This window comes from Coturnix japonica, chromosome 1 (genome assembly GCF_054131305.1).
Source record: "Coturnix japonica strain WE chromosome 1, WE-NBRP24, whole genome shotgun sequence".
Classification (NCBI taxonomy): domain Eukaryota; kingdom Metazoa; phylum Chordata; class Aves; order Galliformes; family Phasianidae; genus Coturnix; species Coturnix japonica.
Window position 1 is genome coordinate 60215975 of NC_140663.1, and position 24582 is coordinate 60240556.

General features: G+C 41.7%; 1 protein-coding gene and 1 long non-coding RNA gene across 6 annotated transcripts in view; one reads left to right on the top strand and one right to left on the bottom strand.

Moving 5' to 3' along the window:
- The window catches only part of ITPR2 (inositol 1,4,5-trisphosphate receptor type 2), a 253887-nt gene that overhangs the window by 141132 nt on the left and 88173 nt on the right, over nt 1-24582 (top strand). The window contains exon 38 of one of the 5 annotated variants that reach the window (XM_085541645.1): nt 13092-13222. The exons of the other annotated variants lie outside the window; for them this stretch is intronic. Coding sequence (XP_085397771.1) covers nt 13092-13190 — 99 coding nt within the window. The 3' untranslated portion in view covers nt 13191-13222. The remainder of the gene's footprint in view (nt 1-13091; nt 13223-24582) is intronic. 5 annotated transcript variants of the gene reach the window in all.
- Nucleotides 10347-11304, bottom strand: LOC146762447 (uncharacterized). Its single transcript, XR_014944049.1, has 2 exons — nt 11227-11304; nt 10347-10956 (listed from the first exon to the last, which is right to left on the bottom strand). It is a non-coding gene; the product is annotated as an uncharacterized LOC146762447 (long non-coding RNA).

Sequence of the window (24582 nt, forward strand, 5' to 3'; positions counted from 1 at the left end):
AGTTTTGCTGTCTGCTTTATTTCTGTTCATAGGGAAAAATGACTATGCACCAGGCTGCTTTTTTTCCTACTGTCAATAGGTTGATCTCACTAAGCTCAGTGAGTTTGTAGAGTAACGTGAGGTTCAAAATACTATAGGAGAATGTTTAAGCTCAATGCTGTTTATGTTGATGATGATTATTCTTTTTAATCACCCATCAATTTCAGATGGTAAAGGAGATTTTTGGCAATATCCTGCATTAAAACACTTACCGTAGGAAGATAAGTGCGGTCTGGGAGGAACCAAGGATTTGCGAAAGAAGAATGTTTAATTGCCTTTAGCAGTGCCAATCTGGTTGCTGCAATCAGCACATTGGTATGGGCAGGAAAGCAGCATTATGAATTGGTCACAACAGTCGAGTGACCAGGCATGGCAGGAAGTTCAGGCACTGCTGGGACAACGTCTCCATCAGTATGAGGGTTTTCATGCAGGTGCTGGTGTGCGCCACTGATTCATTGGAGTAGAGTATTCAAGCTTTGCTACTGCTGTGAATTCTCTCAGCTGGTAATTGCAGCAGGAGGAGAGTCAGAGCACTCAGATACGCAAGACTAAACCCTAAATGTGGTCAGACCCTTAAAATGTGCTAATTTCTCATTATACACATATGCTGACATTTTACAAGCCAAAACAATAAAACCTACAATGAAACAAACCAATGCAGTTTCACTTTCCCCTCCTTCTCAGCTTCAAGCTGGAATAATTAAGCACGAGGATATCACAGAGCACATGATACCACTGTTTGTACCAGCCAGGGATTATTAGCTGTGGTGTTCAGCACCTCGGGCCATCAGCCACTAAGGCATGTTGTTGCTGCTGCATGTTTCCGGTGCTTTGACACACAACATGAAATAGACTGTTCTGAAGTAACTTCCGTGATCTTTGTAGTACCCCTTCTGCAATGTGCATTGCTTTGGACTGTTCCCAGATATTCTGCTGAGTTTCCAATCACTTCATAGAGAGATTTATTGTGCTTCTATTGCAAAAACCTGCAACTGCAGCTACTCGGTCTGTGAAAAGTGTGGCTTCTTTTTAAGGGGAAACATTTTTTCTTTTTAAGTCACAGGCTCCAAACATTTGATACAGACTTTTAGTATGATCTACTTGTGTTTGGAGGGATGTTCAAAGTCCCTTGGCCTGGGCCAGTTGTGAGGCACTTGTTGTGGTCTTTGTCAGGCATAGTCTGAGGCAGAGCTTGTGGCTCTTGGTCACCTGGACGGGATCATCTGTCAAACACAGGTTGAAGACAGCATTTCTGACCCCTGCTGAGAAGTAAAGGCCTGATTCAGTGAAAGATGAGCTCTTAAGTATGCTGTGAAGGGAGTGAAGCATATCCCTAACTGTTTTACAGGACTGGGTGCTTTCATGACGTTCCCCTCTGTTTAATATGTAATTGTTAACTGTCACCATCATCCAAATGTGTTATCTCTGGGGACTTAAAGGTGCCTTTAACTCAGCTCACTGGCACTTATTTCTCTTCATTTCATATATTTCTATTTATTCTTCTCCAAGTCATAAACAAATCCAGTAGCAGATACCAAGGCTGAGAAAACACAGTTGTAAATACATTTCTTTCTAAAGATCTCAGGCTCTCATAGCGCACATTATTTTTCATTTTCTCAGAATATGATATGTTGTTCTCCAGATTTGTTTCAGAAATATTAAGCCCCACATCCTGACTGATAAATTGTTTTGGATCTTGTATCATCTGTCCTTTTTGCATATAATATATTTCCTCTAAAGGAGCATCTGATACCATACAATATTTTCTTTTCTGTAGATACGGCAACAAGCAAAACAATAACAAACCTTGCTCTGAACTTCAGATGCCCAACTTCTGCTCTGTAATTTCCTGTCTATGTAGTGCTTGTGACAAAAGGATACTCCTTGTTTTCTCCTTCTTTTTTTCATATGAATTCTTTTCTATGGGTCTGATCTGAAGAACAGCAAAACCAACAAGGAGATCCTAACCAACTGCGAACTGTTCGCCATCCTTTTCTATTAGTACTGGTTTTAGTTAAAATCACACAGAAAAGAGTGCAAGGGAAGGAAGCTTCTGACAAATGAAACCTTCACAGACCTCTGAATGTGATTCATGTCACCTTACTCAGGCATGAAAGTGCTGAAACTTATCAGGATCCTGTATGTAAAGAAGCAGTATAGATTTTTTTATTGTGGGATTGTCACGGGTTACTTAGATTTACCTATGCCCGTGACAGGGGAAGCCACCCCGTGGGCCCCCCTCCCGGGGCCCGGAAAGGAGGGGGAAAAAGGGAGTGGGATAAAACAGCGACAATCTAAGGAGGAAAAACTTATTTTACTAAATATGATACCGAAATACAAGATAACACAATATAATATAATTGAGGCTAACAAATTGAACGAAACAGAGAGAGAGAGTCCCCGAAAACCGAGAGGCCTACTGTGAACTTTAGGCGACACGGCTGGAACGCTTCCCACTCTCCGAGAAGTTCGAGAGAAGAAGGAGGGCACTCCAGCCTGGGAACGAGATTATACAGCGTCCTGGTCCCGTGACTTATCATTAACCCTGTTGTTCTCTGGGATATGTAGTCTTCTTCTGTGGACTGCACATTCAATAGAAGTATCCATACTTTACATGATGTTATGATGTGGAATACTGATACTGATAGCAAAATTACAAAACCATGACAGGGATGGATTTCACTAAAGATTTCTCTGTATGTATTTGAATCAAATTCTACATCATGAAGGCATCAGAATCAAGGTTGTATTTCTGTATTTACTCTGGTTTTATTTATGTATTATAAATCATGACTAGAGATTTTTAGGAATTTAATACAAGTTTCTGTCAGATCCGAGATTGGCAAGGGGGTAGATAAATGACCAAAGGTATGTTGTAGATTAATAAATGAACTGAGTCAGCAGTTTTATCATATGGTTCTCATCGTCAGATTTGTGGAGTTTTGTTTGAGAATATGTCCCTATGCATAAATATAAATAGTTACTTTAGATGATTTATTCCTGTGGCGTCTTATTTCGCAATGAGCAGTATATTACCTCTGTGGTGGAGTCCCGTTAGAAGATAAATATCTGAATGTGCATTCCATGTCCTACCGCATTGCTTTGTTTTTAAAGGAATATAGAGTGTCTGATATGCCCTCACAGCCCAGAAAGCCAACTGTGTCCTGGGCTGCATCAAAAGAAGCAAGGCTAGGTCATGATCCTGCCCCTTTACTCTGCTGATGAGGCCTCACCCAGGGTACAGCATCCAGATGTGGAGTCCTCAGTACAGGAGAGATGTGGATCAGTTGGAGCACATCCAGCAGAGGGTCATAAAAATGATCCAAGGGATGGAACACCTCTCCTACAAGGACAGGCTGAGAGAGCTGGGGCTGTTTGGCCTGGAGAAGAGAAGGCTGCGAGTTACAGGAAAGAAAGGGACTCTTTAGCAGAGTCTGTAGTGATAATACAAGAGTAAATGGCTTCAAGCTCAAAGAGCAAAGATTGAGGTTAGATATAAGGAAAAAGTATTTTACAGTGAGGGTGGTGAGGCACTGGAACAGGTTACCCAGAGATGTGTTGGATGCCCCGTCTGTGGAGACTTTAAAGTTGAGGCTGGGTAAGGTCCCAGGCAACCTGATCTAGCTGTGGTGTTACCGTTTGTTGCAGGGGAGTTGGACTCAGTGGCCTTCAGTGGTCCCTTCCAACTATAAGGGTTCTATGATTCTACATTTCTATACGCATTAATGATCTGTTAGTTGCTTAACATGAGGAGAAATGTAATTCCCACAGCCAACCAAATTTTAGCAATTGGTGATTGTTTAAAATGACCAGATGACACCCCAAGAAGCCTGTGTCTGTGTTTATTCATAGAGCAGGAGCAAAGCACACTGGCACAACTCGTGCATAATGCAGAGAGAGCTGCACTGCAGTGAGGAGTTCCATGGGATGTGGGAGTGATGAGTATGGGAGGAGAGACAAACTGCAGCATCCTGAAGTTTGGGATATCTGCAGTTGTTCTTGGGCATTATAAAAAAATAATGTGTAAAACTGACTGAGTTATGGGATGTTTCCATCCCCGCCCCCATTAACCAGTATTTAAAAGTATTAGCTGCTATGCATCAAGTCCACATTTCTGAGCAGTTTGTATATCTCTGCCGGGGAACGTTTTTTGTTTATCCTGATGAACACAGCGTAATGCTGCATTATCACAGAGACCACTGTGTGGCAACTGTGGACTTCTCAAAAATGCCTCCTGTCTGTGGGAGCAGGTCAGCTGCTGCTGCTGCACAGACAACCTCCCACAGCAGTCAAATGTCTGCAGTCATGGAGGGGGCGAGAGAAAATGTCTCCTTCAGCCTTGAATTTCCTTGGAAGAGGGAAAGGTTGTTTTGTTTTGTGGTGGGTTTTTGTTGTTGTTGTTGACTGTCAGAAATTTGCCATTGCTTTATTTAATATGTTTGTGCAACAACCCTGTTTGTAGTTTGCAATTGCACCAGTGATAACAGTGAGCAGAATTCAATGCATTGTATTAAGGATGGCCAATGAATATTTATGATAGACCCAGGGAGCCAGTAATAAAAATGAAATCGGCACGATGCCACTAGATCCGAATCTTTGATCTCTGTTGTAAGAAAAAATACAATAAAGCAGGGGATAATGGACTCATTATAATGGAATGGTTAGTTAAGGTTAGTTAGGGCAGTGTGAATAGATGGTGTTACATAAATGCTTTAGTCAAAGATTTACGGCTCAGTAAAGTGTTTCTGGAGCTGAGTTTCTATAGAAAAACTCTGTTTATGGTATTATTTGGTTTTGTCAGTCAAAACACGAAGAACTAAGGACACATTTCTTTCAGATATGTTCTTGTCTTTCTAGGGGAATCAAAAGCAGTGAGAACCAGAAAGGCTCTTCTTCGTAGCCTCTCACTGCACTTGCCCTCTTTTTGTTTCACCCATGAGCAGGTGGGGAGGACTGAGTGCTACTAGAAGGTGGGCATTTGAGTCCCATTATGGTCCAGACCCTCTTGTCTGATACCAGCTTGGTGGGGATGCTTGGGGGTTATTGGCTCAGGGTTACACATCACTCAGGAAGGTGCAAGGGCCATGGCTGGAGACATGCCCCATCTGGAGCCTCCCACCTCTATCTGGAGTAGGGCGAAGATGAGTGCAATGTACTGAAATGGCTCTGGGGAAGCCTAATGAAGGAGTCAGTATTTGACAGGGATGGGGAGCGGGAGTGATCGAGCTATTTTTATTTAATGATAGCAATTACTTGCTTAACACCCCTGCCACACTAAGCAAGAAGTACAGGAGGGCTGATTCCAAACTATAGATGAAAGCTGATCTTGAAGTCTCTGTCTAGCCAGACGTGAGGAGGAAATGGAAACTCACTGTTTTCTGATTTGTTTCATACTGATATAATTTGTAAGGGACTTCATCACTAATGACATCTGGCAAGGGATTTGTCGATACTGTGGCCCAACTCTTCCCTTCCACTCCCTTCATCCTTTCAAGGAAAAGAAAATGTATGCTATATTGAACTTAAGAAAACAGCTATTAAGCAACAACAGTAACTGCTTCTGATACGTTTTTGTTTTTTTGTTTTTTTGTCTGATGAGGATTTTATCCAGCGTGTTTGGCCTTGGAGGAGTGCCTGGATGGTATTGCCAGCTGGAATTGTCAGAGCTGCTTTGTCTTCTGTCCCAGGAAAACAGAAGCCTGGCGGGTAGTCACTCTCGCTCTTATTTCATATCCCTGCTTAGTCAGAGTTGCCAACTCTAAGCACTGAAAACCCTGAGTCAGGCTGCAAACAAATCACGAGATCTGGCTTGAAAATCACGAGATTTTTTAATTACAAGTGGTTAATTTGGGATTTCTTTGAGCCTCTAGAGTATCTGTTCTTCAAGTTTTGATTCTACAAATCCCAGAGCTTAAAATATGCTTTACTGAATTATGCATGTGTTTGTTTACTTAAATGAAAGCCGGGTTCATTTTTGGTTACCTGACCTTTGGAGTTCCCAGGGAAAAGACAAGAATATCTAAATGATCTGTGTTGACCAGGCTGTTCAATAGGGACCTGTTTTGGAGTTGGTGATTACCTTGAGGATTATGAGCTTAATTATCTTGGTGTCACTTTGACCCCCAGGCTTTTTGCAGAGAGCTTTTTTTGTTGGACAAAGCCTGAAAGTGTTCTTTCAGTCTGTGGCAATGAATGCTCTCTCTAGGCTGTGCCTTGTTTTCCTTGTTTACTGCGCAGCAGCTTTCCACGGGCAGCACATGACACCTTGACAGTGAAGTCTGATTAATCCCTTTTCTTCTCACTGCAGTTTTGCCATCACTCAGGTCTCACTCGGAGGGTGCACGTGTGAATGCCTTCTGCTGTGAACAGTCACAAGCATAATGTGCTGACGCTGTGTGGATGCCAGGGAGAGGCTGTACTGGTTCTCTGGCTGAGCCGTGAGACAAGGAGACTGTCTGTTAATGTTTGGGCTAGTATTGATAACTCCAGATGCAGAGCTGTCACTTGAGGTGGGGGTGAGGACCTTACCACATGAGAAATCCCACTTGACAGAGTTGCCCAAATCATTTTATATCTAAGTATTGAGGAGTTAAACTTGAGTGATGTCTCCTTATATTCCCTTCTCCCACAAGACTTTTATCCATATCCCTCCCTTTTGTTTTTGCTACCTTTCTCTTCTTTCTTGCAGAAAACTTCAAGTTGATTTTTGGACTCTTTGGCTGTATATAGTAGCAGTTTGTGTCCCCACGTCCAGTAGAACTTAGTGCCAGTCAGTCTCAAGTGCCAAAGAAATGTGTATAACCTTGAGTTCTAAGGTTGTCTGGTATGAAGGTATCTTACTGACACTAGTGAAGCAACTTGGAGTTGGAGGCAAGACAGAGGAGAAATACTTGTTGCCAATCTCAACCATGCAGAAAGTGCAGAAAAACCAAGCAGAAAAGGGACTTGAGGGACCCTGATCATGCATAGTGTTCCTAGCTGAACCCTAAGAAAGCATAAGGTCTAAACCTTGCTTGAAATACAAATTTTCTCAGCTACAACAAACGAGAAGTTCTCAGCTGTAGGGTTTCTCAAGGCCACTCCTGTGGGTTCAGTTTAACCTTTCTGAAAATCAAACTGTTTTAAATATACAAAGTTTGACTGTGGCTCTCTAAAAATGAAATTCTTTGCATTTAAACAAATGCTAGACATACTTGTGAAATTCTTCCTCTTTTATTAGTCAGAGCAGGCTTTTCAAAGCGGCTGCAAATGTTGCTGAGGAACAGAGAATATGCAGCCTGGGTTTCCTAGATTTTTGTGAAGAAACCCTTATTAATTAGGTTGCTTTTGTGAGGCAGAAGAAATAACAGCAGTAATTCCCTGCTGGCAGTGAAGTGGGCAATGGTCAGTAAATTTTACTCAGTGCAGCACAGAGGATTGTTGTGGTTATGTCGCAGTCTTTATTAAATTTGTCCTGCCTCTTGCATTTTGGTCAAGTAGTAATTTTAACTCTGAAAATAAGACTGACCGTAAGGACTCGGTCAGCCCTTTAAACAAAAAAAAGATGTGATTTGAGCAGTTTAAGCTATGTATTTGCCTGCTCTTTCTTCATGTTAAAGTATTCTTACATTGAAAAAGGTTACACATGGGAAAAACTCAGGTTTCGTTATTTGGGTTTAGATTTTTGTTCTGCTGCTGTGTGTGGAAATGGCTGTGTGGAAGGAGAAGAAAAAAAGCCAAAAGCAGCAACAGCCAGAGTAACAAGTTTAAGAGATTACTTTGGTCTGTGATGTGATTAGTCAGAAACAAGTAATTTGTATTGCAGAAGTCTGGGCAGAGTTCTACCCATTTCTGCTTGTGTGTGCAAATAACCTGCTATGCCACACAGCCAGGGGAAAGGGAGTCAAATGAGAGCAGTGCTGGCTGCATTTTAGCGTGCATAGCACACATGTTGAACTAGGATTAGGAGGGCATGGATGAACTGGCTCTTTCTGGGGTCTTACCTCATGCACTGGGAGGTTTTTGGTTAGAAGGGCTGGCTCTGGAGAGTGTGGTCTTCAGATAGGCATCTGAATATAATGAAGATGTTTATTTATATATAAGTAGATATTTTTTTTTCCAATACTGAAAGAGCTTGTTTTATCTCAGTAACAAATTCTAGAGCAGCAGGTAATCTAAAAACAGGGAGTTTGACTTCCTGTTTGAAAAATAAAAAGTAAACTTATCAAAGTAGTGAAGTATATGAAATATACTTTGAATTACATATACGTTGAATTAAGTTCAGCGTGTATTTAAACCACTTTTAAAACTCTAAATAGTTTGAGACTGGAAAAAAAATAGTTCTCTAGATTTCTTAAACCATCTCTATCTTTCCCATTTTTACACACGCTTCTTCCTTTTCTCTGTTTCATTCTGATTTTTAGCTGAAGACAGACTTTATTTGAGAGCAGGAAAGGAAGCGTTGTTGGGATAATGCTTTCTTTTGAACTAGCCAACAGTTTATGGCTTCTGTGTCTTGAGTTCAGCACTTTGATCACTATCTGTCTGTTTTGCTGCTGTGCCCTGTTGCAATGTGATTTTACTATTCAGCCAGCTGGGGCATTGCCCCACTTGAAAACTGTGAGGGTAACTTAAATGTGTTTTCTCTGCACAATCCTGAACTGTTAATTTCATGCTGCAGCTTTGCCAGATGAAAAGGAGCTGCTTTATTGCCCCGGACTGCACGGTGCACGTACATCTCCATCTTCCAGTAGGGGCCTCCAAAGCCACAGGAGGTGGCAAACCAGCCGCTGGGCAGCTGCAGCTGTGCACAAAGGGGCTCTTTCAGACACGTTCTTGCTAGAAAAGCACATGTGCAGCTACAACAAGTTACAGTGCCCATCTGACTCGAGCATGAGCCACCCTGGGGAAACTGCCTTATTTTTTTTTTTCTGAAATTGGTGATTATATATATTGCATTTATGCCTGCTTCTCACTTGGTAGATGCTGTGTGTTTGGGTCTAGGACTGACTTCAGTCTAGATTTTTATGCTGTGAGATGGGATACTGAAGGACAATGTGAGGGAACTGATCTACTCTCTGATGCGCTACTTGAATATGGCATTGCTTTTTATGCTGAGCCACTGCCTGGCCCATGCACTCCTCACGTTGTCTCAATGCAGTGGAATGTGTCAGGGCACCAGAGGGTACTTTGAAGTTATCGCAGGCTATCTGCTGTTCTGGGCTTCTCTCCAGAGGACCAAATGACTCACCTCCAAAGGGCTCTCTGAAAGTATAACCTGGACTTTCTGTATGACGGTGCAGAACACAGCAATTGTTTTGGTGCCCGTTTTTTCTCCTCCTTAAATCAAGCAGACAACATGCTCCTGGGCTTTGTGAATGAAAGATTTGTTGAACAAATGTCTTAACAAACACTGATTTAGTAAGCTTGGCTCTGAATTATCTGCATAAATTCTTGTTCTGAAGTTGGCTTCTACTGGGAAAAGGCATGCCTTTTTTATTTGCTGAAATGTTGGCATACATGAAAAGAGTCACTGCTTGTGTCGTACGGATTTCAAAGCCCCATCCTGCTGTGCTGGCTAGCTGCAGTTTGCAGTGCCTCTTCTCCTATAGAAAGAATTCTGGGTCAAGGTGGCTCTAAAAACTTGCAGTCCAAGGGTAGACAAGGCACAGGGACTACAGTAGGGGTAGACAAAGCACCATCCCTCACAGACCACCCTGTGGTGTCAAGGCATCACCGATGTTTAAGATGCAGGTGGGTGGGATGGTCAGGAGCTTCCAGCTCAGTAAGCTGGATGTCGACATGGAGCTGGGATGTGTGCTAACCCCGTGCTCCTCCAGCCCTCAGCTGTGATCTGCAGCTCTTATATTTGGCACCGCAGATCTGCAGATGGTGAAACTGGTCGGAGTCCCATTGCTTGAAGTGCGTGTAGCCCGCGTCTCTGATGTGGGACCAACACCGAGGCCACGTCCTGGGTGGCACCCCTATTAGAGAAGGGCACTCGTCTCCTGCAGCTTCCCCGTCACGAGGCGGCAGGGAGCCAGGTGCTCTCTTGGATGCCGCACATCTCTTCACCCACTCTAATCTCCTTTGCCGATTTAACGAACAGTTTGGACTGACCGGGGGTGGGGGGGGGAGCGGTCCCCTTCCAAAACATGTGACCGTCCATGTGAGCGGTGTGTGCGGGCTGGGGCTGCGGGGCATGAGCGAGGAGAGGCCGCCCTCCAAGGCGATGAGGCGAGGGAGCACGGCCCTCCCCGGGTGATTATGTAACGCCTGCAGTGTCTGGCACCGCTCGGTTGGCCGTCACGTGGAGTGCAACGCTCCTGGCCCTGAAATTCAATTAGACTGCGCCGAACGATCGTGAGTCTGCATGAGATAAGCTGTCGCTGTTACACACTAGAAAGCAAATGGGTTGATTAGCCGCACATGAATTGATAAATCGCTCCTGTAATTCCAGCGAGGATATTTTGCATCGCGTATACATCATCGTGCCGCCGAAAAGAGCCTGAAATTAAGCGTTATGTAACCTGGCTCCCGCAGCAACAACAACAGCAACAGCAGCAACGCGAGGAAACAAACAGCGATCTCTCCTCGCTTTCCCCCGCCCTCCCATTGCCGAAAGATCACAGGAAAAGGTTTTGTTGCTGTTTTGCGGAGGGCTTTGCTCCTCTTCTCGCCTGCCCCCGCGAGCAGCCTCGCAGCGGCAGAGCTGACTCGTCAGCTTTCGTTGTGACTGACAGGTCGGTCGTGGAAAGGCTGACAGCTCTGGCAGAGGCTGCAGCTTTGCAGGCGCTGAAGTTGGTGCATGCAGGTGGCCTCTGCGTTCTTCTCATACATTATTTTCTATGAGAGGCTCCCCAGAGGCATTACATAGGGGTGTCTGTAGGAAGCTGCGCATGTTCCTGCCATAAACCTCCTGCCTTTTAATTCAGACCTCTGCAAAAAGAAGGTCCTGTGACTGCAAGGAGTTGGGGGGGGAGGGAAGCCTGGGAGCAGCTTAACATTTAAGCGATAGTTTTCATTAATAAGCAGTTGAAGAACAAATCTCAAAACAGAACCGAAGGGCAAAGAAGTGACACACACACCCCACACCCCCCCTCCCTCCCCCATCCCCAGCCTGTGGGCTTCACCCCATCTCTTCTCCCCAAAATACCTTCAGAAATTTCTTTGTTCCCCTCCACTAGAACCTACTGCTGGTTGTCTTACCTCCGACAGCAATAACATTGTTGCCCAGGAACTGGTAAGAAGACAAACCCTCTGAAACAGTCAGCTGCCTTAAATCTTCTCTGCTTTCTGAGGGCAGCGATACACTGTTCGCAGGCAGCCTGATTGCGTGGCAGTCAAAACATTTTCTTCTTAAACATTTCCCCTGCCAACAGTATAGTAAGAAAATAAGTCGTTCTATAGAGCTGTGCTTGCAACAGAATTCAATGCCGCTTGATAAGATCAGGTACATTGGTTGTACATTTGGGGAATATTCAGCTAATAATACCACTTTATATGACACATGCTCCATTTTCCTATATTTATTATATTTCCAAGAGGAAATTATTGTCAAAGTCATGTTTTTAATAGTAAGCATCACAATTTTTTCTCTCCTGGTGTTTAGTGCTGATTTCTTTCTCCTCCTTTCTATTTGACTTTCTCTGTTCTTCCCCCTCATCTCTATATACACAGTTAACATACTGATGTTTAAATATACATTGTGATGTGAAGTTACATAACCCTGCCCTGCAACGAGGTGAACTTTATCTTTCGGCTCTTCTTCTAAAACTAACAGTTTTTCTGAATAATCTACAGCTATGAGAAGACAGAGGGAGTCATGCTGCATCCAGATAATGATCATTTCACACAAATGGGAAGAAAATAGTACAAATTATACTGCAACAAATATCATATGCTACGTTCTTGATAGCCAGCGAGTCTTAAATCCAGGCTGCACAAATGTGTTTGCTAACGAGTGGATACTGAATTGATTTAATGAGTTGGTGGTGCAGTCGGTGTCTGCTCATTATCATCACAGAATTTAACTTGCTGCAGCAACTCAGAAAATAAATGAGTGTAGCTCAGACTGGTGTGTGCTGTGATTGAATTGAGAACTCCTCTGCATCTCTAGTAGTAGCTCATCGTACTCCACAGCAGCCTTTCCAAGCTGCATTTAGGATCTTTTTCCCATTCATCACTAATCCACCCAAGAAAGGCTAAGGAAGTGGTCCTAGACCCTACATCATCACCTGCTTGCTGGGCTAAGGAGCTGAGGCAGTGCTCAGGAAGGTGAGCAGAGACAGAAGTCTTTAACTGCCAATGCTGACAACATTCTCTCTCTCAGAAATGATGGCAGCTGTTCTTGAAAGCTGTGCGAGAATGCTGGGGCTCCAGTTATCGTTTAACAGGCACTATAGCAGGTAGAGGAGCTCTAAAGATGCAGAAAGCTCTAAAGGCAACTCGAACAGGTTAGAGTGCTTGCAGACAAAAGCACGTCAGAAGACCTGGTTAGCTCTGCCTGTGGCTTTGTATGACATCAGACTGGTCGAGTGAAAACATGTCCTTCAGATACCACTTATGGAAAGAACATAAAGAGATTCTTCACATCTTGATGGTTTGTAGGATTTCATTCCTTGGATATCAATATGCCCTGAAAGCCATGGGCTAGTAGATAGATACTGCTGAAACACGGCATATCTGTAACAGCAGTGGACTTTGGTTTGTTTTTGAGCTGATAGAAAATCAGTGTCACTCTGGAGTAGACTGTAAGTACAGTGTGAGAGGTTTATGTGTACGCACTGTAGAACAAAAGCTCTTTACCCTTACGGTATATAATTAAAGGTAAGAACTGATTCATTCTCTCCCTCCCTAGTGCAGAGTTTTAAAGTCAGGCTCTTGACAACTCGTGCGTTGCTGCTCTCACAGGATTTTACGTGGTGCTGGAACTCATAGACGTATGTAATGAAACTTTAAAATTGTGTCGAGTTTTGGAAATGTTCACCTGTGGGGGGAAAAAAAGAAAGTGAAAAAGCCAACCTACAGAGAATTTTAAAAATAGACCAAGTCCTCCTGGAATTCAATTACAGATGCCTGCCAGCTGCTTTCTCTGCCTGGGACCTGCATTTCTAGCTTCTCTGTTCCTCTGGATGTTCCTTGCAGGGGAACAGCTCGTGCGACACGACTGATGAACAGATGCATTGGCTAGAGAGCTGTTCAGGTATGGGCTCCCCTGCCATCCCCCCATCCCACCTGCTGCTCAGGCCGTCCTTTCATAGTCACGATTTGAGCTGTGCAATTGTTGTGCGATGTGGATACCGGCTGTGCAGCTACTGCTGGGACTAGCACTTTATTCTTGTGCTATGTGCAATGACTTTTCGAAAAGCTTTTTATTTAGGCCCTGTAGCACTGCATCTTACAAAAAAAAAAAAAAAAAAAAAAGAGAGAAAACAACAACAAAGAAACCCCTACCAGTAAAAGAATCCTGTCGTCTTGGATCTGCATTCAGGCCGAGTTTGCAGGCACGCATTACACCCCTCATTTGCTAAAACACTGAAATACGGACACTGAGCAAAACTGCAGGCTTCATTTCCCCAGCAAATACAAGCAGATTGTAATGTATTCACCCAAAAGTGCGTACACTGGGTTCTCCCATAACACAGACCCTACCCTTAAGGGATGGCTTCCAAACTCACAGTGCAGGGTCAGGAAAAAAAAAAGTCTGTGCTTGCTTATTAAATTACATGTACTGCCTTTTGTTGTGTTTCGTCCTTTTTCGTCTGGTTGCAAATGATTCAGCTGTCCAGTTCCAGGGGAACATTTTCCAGCAATGTCATTTGGATGCAATACCCTTTTCTGGTATTGTCCTGTTTTACCCCCATAGGCTTTCTGTGTGCCCATCTGTGTGTGGCAGTGGCAGGAGCTTTCCATCCAGTCTAGCTGTCTGCAGGATCTCACTGGTTCTGTGCTGCCTCGCTCTCTTGGGTATCGTTTTACTCTTTGATTGGGAAGAATATGGTTTGAGGGCTTGTGGCAGAAATTCATTTACTAATTCATAGAGGAGGAAAGTGGGGGATGGGAGGGGAGGGAAAGAGAATAATTCTTTGGTACAGAACAACAATCCTCCAAGGACGTAGTTACAGCATTTTTTGTTAAAGTACAACATGTTTGTTTTCAAATGGTGTAGAAAATGCAGTGATTCTGTGGCTTGGGCTATTGCTTTCTTAAGATGCAGCTATGGTGCTGGAGCAGATGCAGCTGCTCTGGGCTGAGCAGTTCTCTACTGGATGTCTGGTCCCACTGATTTCAGGGGCAACTACCAATGCGTGGGTCTTCATGGAACGTGGGATTACTACCTGACAATTGGTGACATGGAGCTGAATGCTTGCCTTGATTTGGGATTTCTCAGTGATTTTTTAATGTTGGTGCAGGGATTCCAACAGAACTGCATTAGACGAGAATCTGATCCATAGCTTTTAGGTTTAACTATGAGATGTGCCTGTTTACAATGTGCAGTCACATTAATTCACTAGCTAATTTCCCTAGCAGTGCTGTATAGTTTCCTTTTCTGGTGCTGTTTTGTCTCATGTTTACTGATGTTCATGTCCATAGCATTGCATGGCTATGCCACAGACTGCCATGAACTGAGTTCAGATTTGGTCTTAAAGCCAAGCAGTTGTTTACTGTTTGGCATGTATCTGTATGATTTTTTCTACATAAGATATTAAATTGAGTTAAAGATTAAAGCTTCCAAATTATTTTAAAGCGAGTCCAGTACCTCTGTGTGAATGTGATAAAGCTGATGTCAGAGAAGCGTGAGAGCCATAGCAAGTCACTGGAGCTGACAGATTTCAAAGAGCTTTAGCTGGTTGTGTAAGACACTAGCGATGGTTTGATGTAATACTGTTTCCAGACAGTGTGGGGATTGCGTGTGCCAGTGCTGCACGTTGCCAGACAGAAACCACAGCAATTCACCCTCAACATAATTACCACCTACAGCAAAGCTAGCAGCTTTTAAATGAGGAGGAGTGGGATTCTTTCTCTAAGAAAACACTGAGTTTAAGTCTTTCTGTAAATCAACCTAATCTCTTCATTAGAAGGGGAAGGAATAGCAACAAACCTCAGCCAACGCTGCACATAATGAAATATTTTTAAATGCTCTCTTTGATGCTGAACTGTAGCACAGGCAGAAATCCAGAAAATCAGGTGGTGCTTCTTAGAACTCGCACGGCGTTGTGTGATGGATTTAGACGTGCAGCATATTCTGTGTTACAAGCAAAGCTTTAATGTGCATTTTCATTACCTTGCTTTCCCTCTCTTTGGATGCTAAGATTATTATTACTATAATTATAACCGTAGTTACTTACAGGCTTTTATTTGAATGTTTACTTCAAATAGCAAGGAACATTGTTAGAGGGGAAAACACCAAGTTTAAAATGTAAGTTTTAAATTCCCCATTTATTTTTCCTGCCCACCTGTCTAATTCCTCTGATTACTATATTAATCGTGGTTGCTTTTATGTGGATTTGAGGGGTTTTTTTGTCCTTCATGGAGTGCAAATGCTCAGAAACAGACAGTCGGGGTTAGATTGGAACAGACCAGGGAACTACAAGGTTTTTGCTCCTGATCTGGATCCCCTTGAAGCCAGTGAAAAGATTTCTCATGAAATCAGAGCAAAATGGGGATCATTCTGGCCATGCTTTCCTCTCATCCTTGCTGCTCAAACTGCCTTCTCAGTGTTCGCTTTAGGCCGATGACTGGATTCTCCTCTTTTGTGCTAACTGAGCTGCGTAAGAAAGATTACTTGTAACCAACTAGGAAGTTTTCGATGCCTGTGAATGGAAAAACTGGTTGTTTTTATTGGTTTAGGGGTTTCTCGGTCATTGCAACTGCTCCTCGCTGCTACAAAACAAAGGTTGTTGTAGTAGAATGGTGGATGAGGAGAGCTCAGATCAAAACCAAGGATTCCTTTTGCTAGTACCTCTGAGTGTGGGGACCGAAGCATCCACGTTCCCTTCAGATAAGCTAAGTGGATCTGTGGTGCTGTGCTTCTCTCACATCTGCCTGCTTAGTTTGCATATAGGATCAGTTACTTTGGTATTTATGAGATCTGTATTATTCCTTCTTGTAATTATGAAGATGCAGAGAGTTGGATATTAAAAAAGTGATTTCTTGTGAGGCAGATACAGAGTATCAGTCATTTGGATGAAGAGAGTTTAGCTTTGCTCATGAACCTTTTGTGTTTGTACAGTATGTGCCACTGAGGCTGAAAGATGATTCTGCCTTAGCACAACCTTAGGGTGCCTTCAGTGAAAAATGTATTAAAGTATTGAAACTCACTGACTGCCAAATATACTGTACAAAATATGGAAGGAGTCCACTTTCCCCTGCTAGAGAGGAATGCAAAAAGTGGGAGGAATGCATATTATCTGATTATGAAACATTCTAGCGGTGTACATCTGTATTTAATCAGATCTTTTGAGCTGAATGTACCTGACAGGTACACCTGTCTGCATATGAAATCAGCTCAAACTTCTCTGTGTTCTTCTTAGCTTGTAACTTGCAACTGCTCCAGCACATTGGCTTTTAGTAGCCTAAAGTGTTCAGCTATTTATTAGTTTTGCAATAAATCAATCCGTAATCTTGTTGGAGCAGCATCTTAATTAGTGATGTAAGTAACAACTATGAAAGCTGCATTCAGTCCATGTGAGCTCCTAGCTGGGGCATAGTTTATATCAGGCATGTCCAACCCACAGCCTTGCAGGGCTGACTCCACCTCTTGCGCCTGCCACACACACTCAGTCAAACCGAAACCTGTGTGTATAGCACGTGGCATGCACATGTTCTGCTTGGTGAGCAGAGCTGGTGGTGAGTTTATTAAGCAATATATGGAAAGCTGATTGCGCCCTGGTGATGGTTGGTAAAAAACAGGGACTTAAAAAATTAATCGAAGATGAGGCAATTGCCGGTGGCAACTCATATTTGGTGAATTATCACTGCATCGTAAATCAAGAAAACTCAGGTAAGAAAGCATTAAAAATGCCTAATGTGCAAATTATCATCAAAGCTGTGAATTTCATAAAGTCCAAGGGTTTTTATCATCACCAGTTCCAGGAAGGAGTTCCTTAAAAGTATGAAGAATGGCTGCTGATTAGGGGAGCATCATTTATTTTTTTGAAGGAAGGTGGCTAAGTTGGGATAAAAAGATTTTATGATCTGCAAAATGAAATCAAGTCATCTATGGAATCAAAGGGAAAAATTTGTGCTGCAACACGAAGATGAAAAATGCCTCACAGATTTAGCATTTTTGATGGATTTGACCACATATTTTAATAAGTTAGACATGCTCCTTCTAGGTGAAAATCTACTTACCTGTGTTATGTTTCAAACAGTAACAGCATTCAAAATGAAACTTAAATTATGGCAAGTTCAAGTTATGGCAAAAAACTTTATTCATTTTGATGTGTTGGCTAAACACAGCCCTGTGAACAGTGAAAAATACACAGCTTTGCTTTCCATTTTGATAAGAGGATTTGTGAATATATCTGAAGATTGACAAAAAAATCATTAATTTGTAACTCCTTTTTCAGTCCACGTAAACACGTTACCTGTGAATTTTCAAATGGATTGTATAGAGTTGCAATCAGATGTTCAACTCAGTAAGTCTCTTTACTAGACTTACATAAGGCCTCTCTTAGCAGAGAAACTTCACTGTCACACCTTATTCATGTCAGCACTTTTCAGCAATATGTACATTTGTGAACAGCTATTTTTGAGGATGAATCACAGGAAAAGTAAAATTTCTTCAAAAATCTCCAACGAACACCTTAAGAACTCAGTAAGAATTGCAACCACTGCCACTGAACCAGACTGATGCATTAGTTTCACAAAAGCAAGGTCAAATATCCCACTAATGTTATATTTTTGTTGTTCTCATTTCTTAGGGTCTTAATAAAAAGTAATAAAATCAATTATTACTCATATGAATGAACTACCTTATATATTTCATATGCAACTCAAGACAGTTCCTCTTCATGCAGTGTGGCCCAGGCAAGCCAAAAGGTTGGACATGCATGGTTTACATTATCATAAATCTCCTTAAGATGAATTTTTCATCACCTGAAACATTACACTGGCCTCACTTGTTCCTGAACTGTTTTTATCTACAATTTTATGCCAAAAGTAGAGAAAAGTTTCACAAGTGATTTCTTGTGAATATTTTATCTAGGAGTGAGAGGAATCTGATGCATTCACCATCTTGAAATCGGTTGGCTGTTGGATCATTAGGTCAGGTAGTTGGGTGGACAGGTGAGGCCATCCTTCGCAACCATTAAACATAGAAGTAAGATGCAAATTTTCTTTCCTATTGAGAGCGGCTCTCTACAAGTTGGAGTGATATTTAGTCTGAGGGATGGACTTAGAATGGTGAAGCCTTAAATGTCCAGCTATGAAATCCCCAGCATTTCTATATTCCCAAAGGCATTCAATAGGCACGCGACCTGCTGCCCACCAGGCACACTTAGCATCTCCCCAAAAAGACACAGTTTAAGACACTGTTTAAGGTGTAGGAATACATTATAACATTTAATGTGAAATAAGTGTCCTTTAATTTACTCAACAAGTGTAAACCTCATAAAACCAAACCATACCATAAACGTCGTGGTAGTTATTTACGGAGTACCATGCTCCCAGAGAAAGCTTTTTCTAATCGATAATTGAGTTGTTCTAACTCCTTCTGCTTATGCTGTGTAATTTGAGTAAAACTTGAGGTGGGATGACATTATTTGGAGGCAAGTTGCTTATATGCAGTCCTTCTATTGTCACACTTGCCTGCAGTTCCTTTTTTGTCAGTGTGACTCAGGACTGTAGCATCTCTCAGGATTAAGGCCACCAGGAGCCAGCAATTTCCTCCCAGTTCTGGTTCTGGCTTTTATATTATGATATAAAATTTTATTCACGTATCAAGAAGCAGATGATGGTGTTGAACTCGGAATTCATTGTTATCTTGCAGTGTTTTTATGAGGCCGGTAGCCTAATGCTGCAAAGTTGTTTGCAATGTTTAGCTCCTACACCTAAAGCAGTGAGGTAGCCATGGTAACTGACTGGCCTATACACAGGGCCCCAGCCTGCCTTCGTGGGTGGGTCAGAGCATGCACCTTCCCAGATCCTGCCTCAGTTCAGTGTTCCTTAAACATCTGGTGTTTTTAAAGAGACACTGGCTCAGGCTTTTTTTGTGTTTTTTTTTTTTTTTTAAATAGAATTTCATATTAAATTAGCAATGTGAGCCTCTTTGTCCTGCTAATGGAAACAATGTATAAAGCTTTTATCACTGTATGTAAGTCCATTGCCCAGACTTAAAAGTCTTGCACTAAAAATGTTAAGGGCTTCTCTACAAGGAAATTCCGTATTAAAATTTCTACTTTACCACTGAAGAATTGTCAAAGTGTAAAGCTCAAAACAGCACCATTCCATCTTGGTCCACTGTCAGATACTCAGTGTATCAGCTTCCTTTGGCTTTCACTGCAGTTGAAGGCTATCCTTTTCCTTGTTTCCTTCTTGTTGATTTGCAAAAATACACGTTCATCGAGAAATCTTTGTAAGATGCATCTTCACTGATGATTTGTTCTTCTTCTAATCAATAATGAATTGTTGCAGTTGGCAGAGGTACTTAACTATATCTAAGAAAACATGAGCAAAATCCTTGGTAAACTGTTTCACCTGCCATCTTGAGCTTGTCCCATCTTTTTTTTTTTTTTTTGACACCATTTTGCTTCATCTTTGTCTGTCCTGCCAGTTCCAATGTCTGCTATAATGAATCATCGAGTGTGTTTCTTCTTATTGTTCTGGTTAGTGATTTGAATGTGAAGGTGGAAGAACAGGTCCAACTAATATCCAGAAGCCCTTTTCCAATCTCCTGCAGAGCTTTTTTTGAAACAGGGAGACATGAGTACCAGTTACTGAGGGGGAGAAGCTACACATCAAGGGTCACATATGTGGCATTATAACGTTGTTGGTTTAGCCAGCAGGCAGGGAGGAAAAAAGCAAATGCAGAGAGACAAGAAGGAAGAAAAAAAGATGGAAGACAGCAAAGCAGGAGAGACAAAATCCAGACCCTCTCTCAGTCTTGTACATCGTGCCTTTTGCACCACATAAATCTGTCAAGCTTTTGGCTGCATTTTGGCAGCTCTGGGTGCCACAGTTTGAATACTAATACTTCTTCCTACGTATATTGAATTTTATGTCAGAGAAGAGCATTAGGTATGTAGGCAGAGGCATCTGCATAGGTGACACTTGATCCTTAGCAGCCAAAAAGCCATTTCATCTTCAGTTGGAGTCACAGAGAGTCAGAAAGGCGCTTAGTATGTATAGGAAACCAATTTACGCAACAAAGTTGTTGCAAAGTTGTAATTAATCAAAGGAACTAAATAATGGTGACATTCTGGGCAATGTTATTTAGGGCTAAATGAGGGATCTGGTGTTCATAGGCTGTCATCAGAACTGAGAAGTCTGATGCTGTGAGTGTCTCTGACATGGAAAGGCATTCTTTAGTGTTTAAGAGGATGAAGTATTTTGGACTTTGTTAGTAAAAGAACAGAAAAATGAGCAGTGAGAGGTAGGAGGACAACTTTGGAGAGCTACCCAGCTGAGCAAATGAAGTCAGGTACCCAGGTCAACACCAGCAGAGTGTCTCCCTGAATAGCAAAGCCTGGAGCTTCCCTCTAAGAATCTGCCTTTTGTTCAAACACTGAAGTGGTTTCTACCTGCTATCATTTTTATACACAACTGTATTATCTTCCTAAGCAAAGATAAAGACAGATCGACAAAATGCAGACCTTGTACATGTGAGGACTTCATTGACATACTTCCAATGCATGGCAATTCTGTGTTGCTTTTTTTCCGTGTGCAATGTAGAATTCCAGCTGATATTTTGAGTGACTGTAATGCTCAGCTCTGGGTGTATCCTCATTGGAGATTTAATAAAAACAATTCTTCTCTTGAATCTAGGTTGCACTGCACTGGTTTTTGGATGTAGTACAGATAGACTTGTTATACTTCATGTTCTCTTTTAAACACATGAGGATTGCCAAAGAGGATCAGACCAGAGGATTAGAGTGCTGTCTCTCTGTGTGGCCATCACCAGATGCTTCAGAAGAAAGTCTAAGAATCCCCACTGTAGGCAGAATTGAAGTTTTCTATTCTTCCTGATGTCTTGGGATAATCCTTAACAGTAAGATCATAAATCTGTGGCCCCTAAAGCATGAGATTTTGTCTTCTTTCCCATAGTTGTTTTTTTAACATTTGCTATTGTAGCTGTTTTTTCTTGTTGTCTATAGAAATGCACAAATTCTCTTTGAGTCTTGCTGAATTCTTGGCCTCTGTGACTTTCCACGGTAAGGCGTTCTACCATCTAATTATGTGTGGGTTAAAATGTGTTTCTGTATCACTTTTTTATTGGCCCTCTCTAGATTCCATTAAAGACACCTTGTTGTTTAAGAGAGGAAATAGTACAGTTTACCTTCTGTCTCCTTACCATTCATATTATTCTGTTCTGCTGACTCATCTTTATTCCAAGGTGAGCGATATCAGTCTTTAGTATGACATGTTTTCCACAACTCTTATGTACTTGTAGTACTCCTCTGATCATGGTGGGAAGCTGCAACTCCTTGTGGACTCAGAACTTCAGATAAAATTGTACCACTGACGTAATTTAGAGCAGTAACTTTACCTGTGCTGTTTCCTATCCCATTCGAGCTTTATCAAGGTTTTCACAGAGATATGCTAATTAAGTGGAACAGTAATGCTGCATTCAGAATAGGGATTTTTTACTAATAGTTATAATAGACTGAGCTGCAAATTATGTAGCTCCTAGGATTGTTGGGTTTGCACTCACAGGTTGACATGCATGTGTAGATGAATTTCCACTTATTGCAACTGTAAAGTTCATCTAGGTTTTCATAACTCAATTGAGTCCTAGTTTTGGGATGCTGGCATGCTGTTTATCTAAGAGATGTTATTAGTGAGGATATCATCATTCTTGAAACACAGCAGAAAAATTGTAGTGAGTTGTAGGATTTCCTGAGAAGGTTTTCTGCAGGCACACCATCAGTGTGCACGATCCTTAACAGCTCTAAAGATGCACATGACTTTGTATTACCATAGTTACATGCTATGCATGTAGGAACATTTCAGTGATAATATATTTCTCCGTAGAAGCAATAGAAATGTAGGCATTATGACAACAGCTTCATAATAAATGTGTACTAAAATGTATTATGATGAAACAGCCTCTGCACATGTGCAGCAATCTAATCTCTGTCATAAATAACTCAGCAATTTTGGCAAATATTAAATATAAAGGGGAAATGTAATATTATGAGTGAACAGCTTGCATATTAAATTTTATATAAACATGAATCTGTCTTTTACTAGTGGGAATGTGGTACGCTGAGGCGGTCTCTTGAAAATGTGTCTCTGTCTCTCCTTTGTCTCTGACTTGGAACAGCTGATTTAACATCAGGAAAGTTTTGGTCATTTTTTCAACCAATTCTAGAGCTGCTTGACTGTGTGGTGGTGGTGATGTATTTTTTCTGTTCAAACCAGAAGAGAGCTTTTTCCCTGGTTTTGTGAAACTTAGCATTTAGAAATGACTGTTGCTCCTAAAATACAGAGACAGCTAAGAAACTACTGAGCTCTGGTTTGACAGCTAATACACCTCTGAAAGTTATTAAAAACAAAATGCTACTCAACAATGTTTCAGTTTCATTCAACAGCTTTGGCTAAAAGAAAAGGTTTATGAAACTTCTTCTGCAGTGTTAACGCAAAATCAGAGTCATTTCACAGCACTCTTCAAAGGACATTATTGGGTTTATTTGTTTGAACTGATGAAATCTTAGGCTCCAAGAGTAGAAAGCTAGTATCGGCTTCTAATTTAAAAGGGAAGATTGAGAACTGCTTTGAAAATTGAGAGCTTTTCCTAGTAAGAGAGGCCTTCAAAATTCAGAATGTCTGTCATTTGGAAGGCAAGTTTTGTTACAGAAACTTCAGACATGTCAAAAAAGACCAACTTCAAGGTCCAGTCACCTCAGTTTTGTGAATCCATAGTCAAAGCCAGGATATATCCTGATTGCCTCTGGATAGGTGCTTATCTTGTTAATGACATTAATGGAAATTGAAGTAGGTTGGCATTATATAGTGTCTGAACCAAGATGAACAACTGATTCCTCTTTCTTGGAGAATGAACTTGCCAAATGCTTTTTTCCAGCCTCCCAAGGAATTCGGTGTTCAGGTCATCCTAGAGCCCAAATCTTCCTTGCTAGAAAAGCAACAGATCTTAATGAAGTTTATTTTAGCTGTGAAATTACCATTTCTCATACTTCTGGATGGGATCCTTTTCTTTTGGGGTGGCCTTATCTTGTAATCCTGGATCTTTACTAATGCCTATTTACTTGTGCTCCTTTGCTGCCAATGGATATGCTGGTTTGCTGATCTGTTCTGTGAGGAAGAAGATAACTGGGTGCTTTGCAACTACAGCCAAGCGTCAGCAAACTGTATTTGCTATCAGTAGCAAGAATCTGAGTCCCTCCATACACACAGAATCAAAACTGCCAAACAAGGTTGTTTAAAATGTTTACTTGGTATTTACAACCTCTGGCGGTCAAAGTCATCAGACTCCTAAAGATGATGAAACTACTTTGGTTTGGTTTCTTAATGATCAAAAACCCAGCAGCATATTTTGGTTGGTTTTTTTTTAGTTCTTGTTCTTTTGGGCCTTCTGTCTCTGACCACACAGATTTCACATTTTCAAGTACTTTTTCTGGGACCTGGAGCAATAGAAATTTCATGATGTGTGGGTGGTTTTGTTTTATGTGTGGGTTTCTTTTTTTATAAGATGAGAATGGGAATTCTCATAGAAGCATAGGAATCCAGGTGCAGAACTTAAAGTACCAACCATAATGAAAATGATATCACAGTTGAGAGAGTTAACAATTATGGATAATTCCCAATTAAGTTTACTGGAAAACTGTTCAAACTGCTGTAGTTTTGTTTTGTTTTAATTCAGGGAACTTTAATTATAGGTATTTCTAAATCATACATGTCAAAATGGATAGTTAGTAATGACCACGCACTAGGTTTGTTGTATTCTCTATTGCAGCTCTGCTTTTCTGTTGGTCTGAAGTGCCTCCTGTTGTCAGAGAGACAGTGCAGTCAGTGCAGGAGCTGTCTTTACTCCAGGTGGAAATTGTTCTCCTCTGTATGGAAACGGAGGAAGATGTTTTGTTTTCTTTGCAATGCTGAGCAGTGTAGCAAAGGAAGAATCTGCCTATTACTGCAAAAAACACGAGGCCATCTCGTAGTGTATCTTGACCCCATCCAAACTATTCTTTTGATCTGATGTGTGTTCATTTTCCATCTAGGTAAGTGCTAAGATGGTGTTTCTTTGTACCATTGAAAATGCTGGCTATTTAAATGTTGCTGCTGATTTCCTTTAGCGGCTCCAGTTTTGCTGATTGGGTAGGAGCTGCGTAGATCTCCTTTGACCAGCTGTTTTCAGTGACCACAGTCTGTGCCAGACTGTAAGAC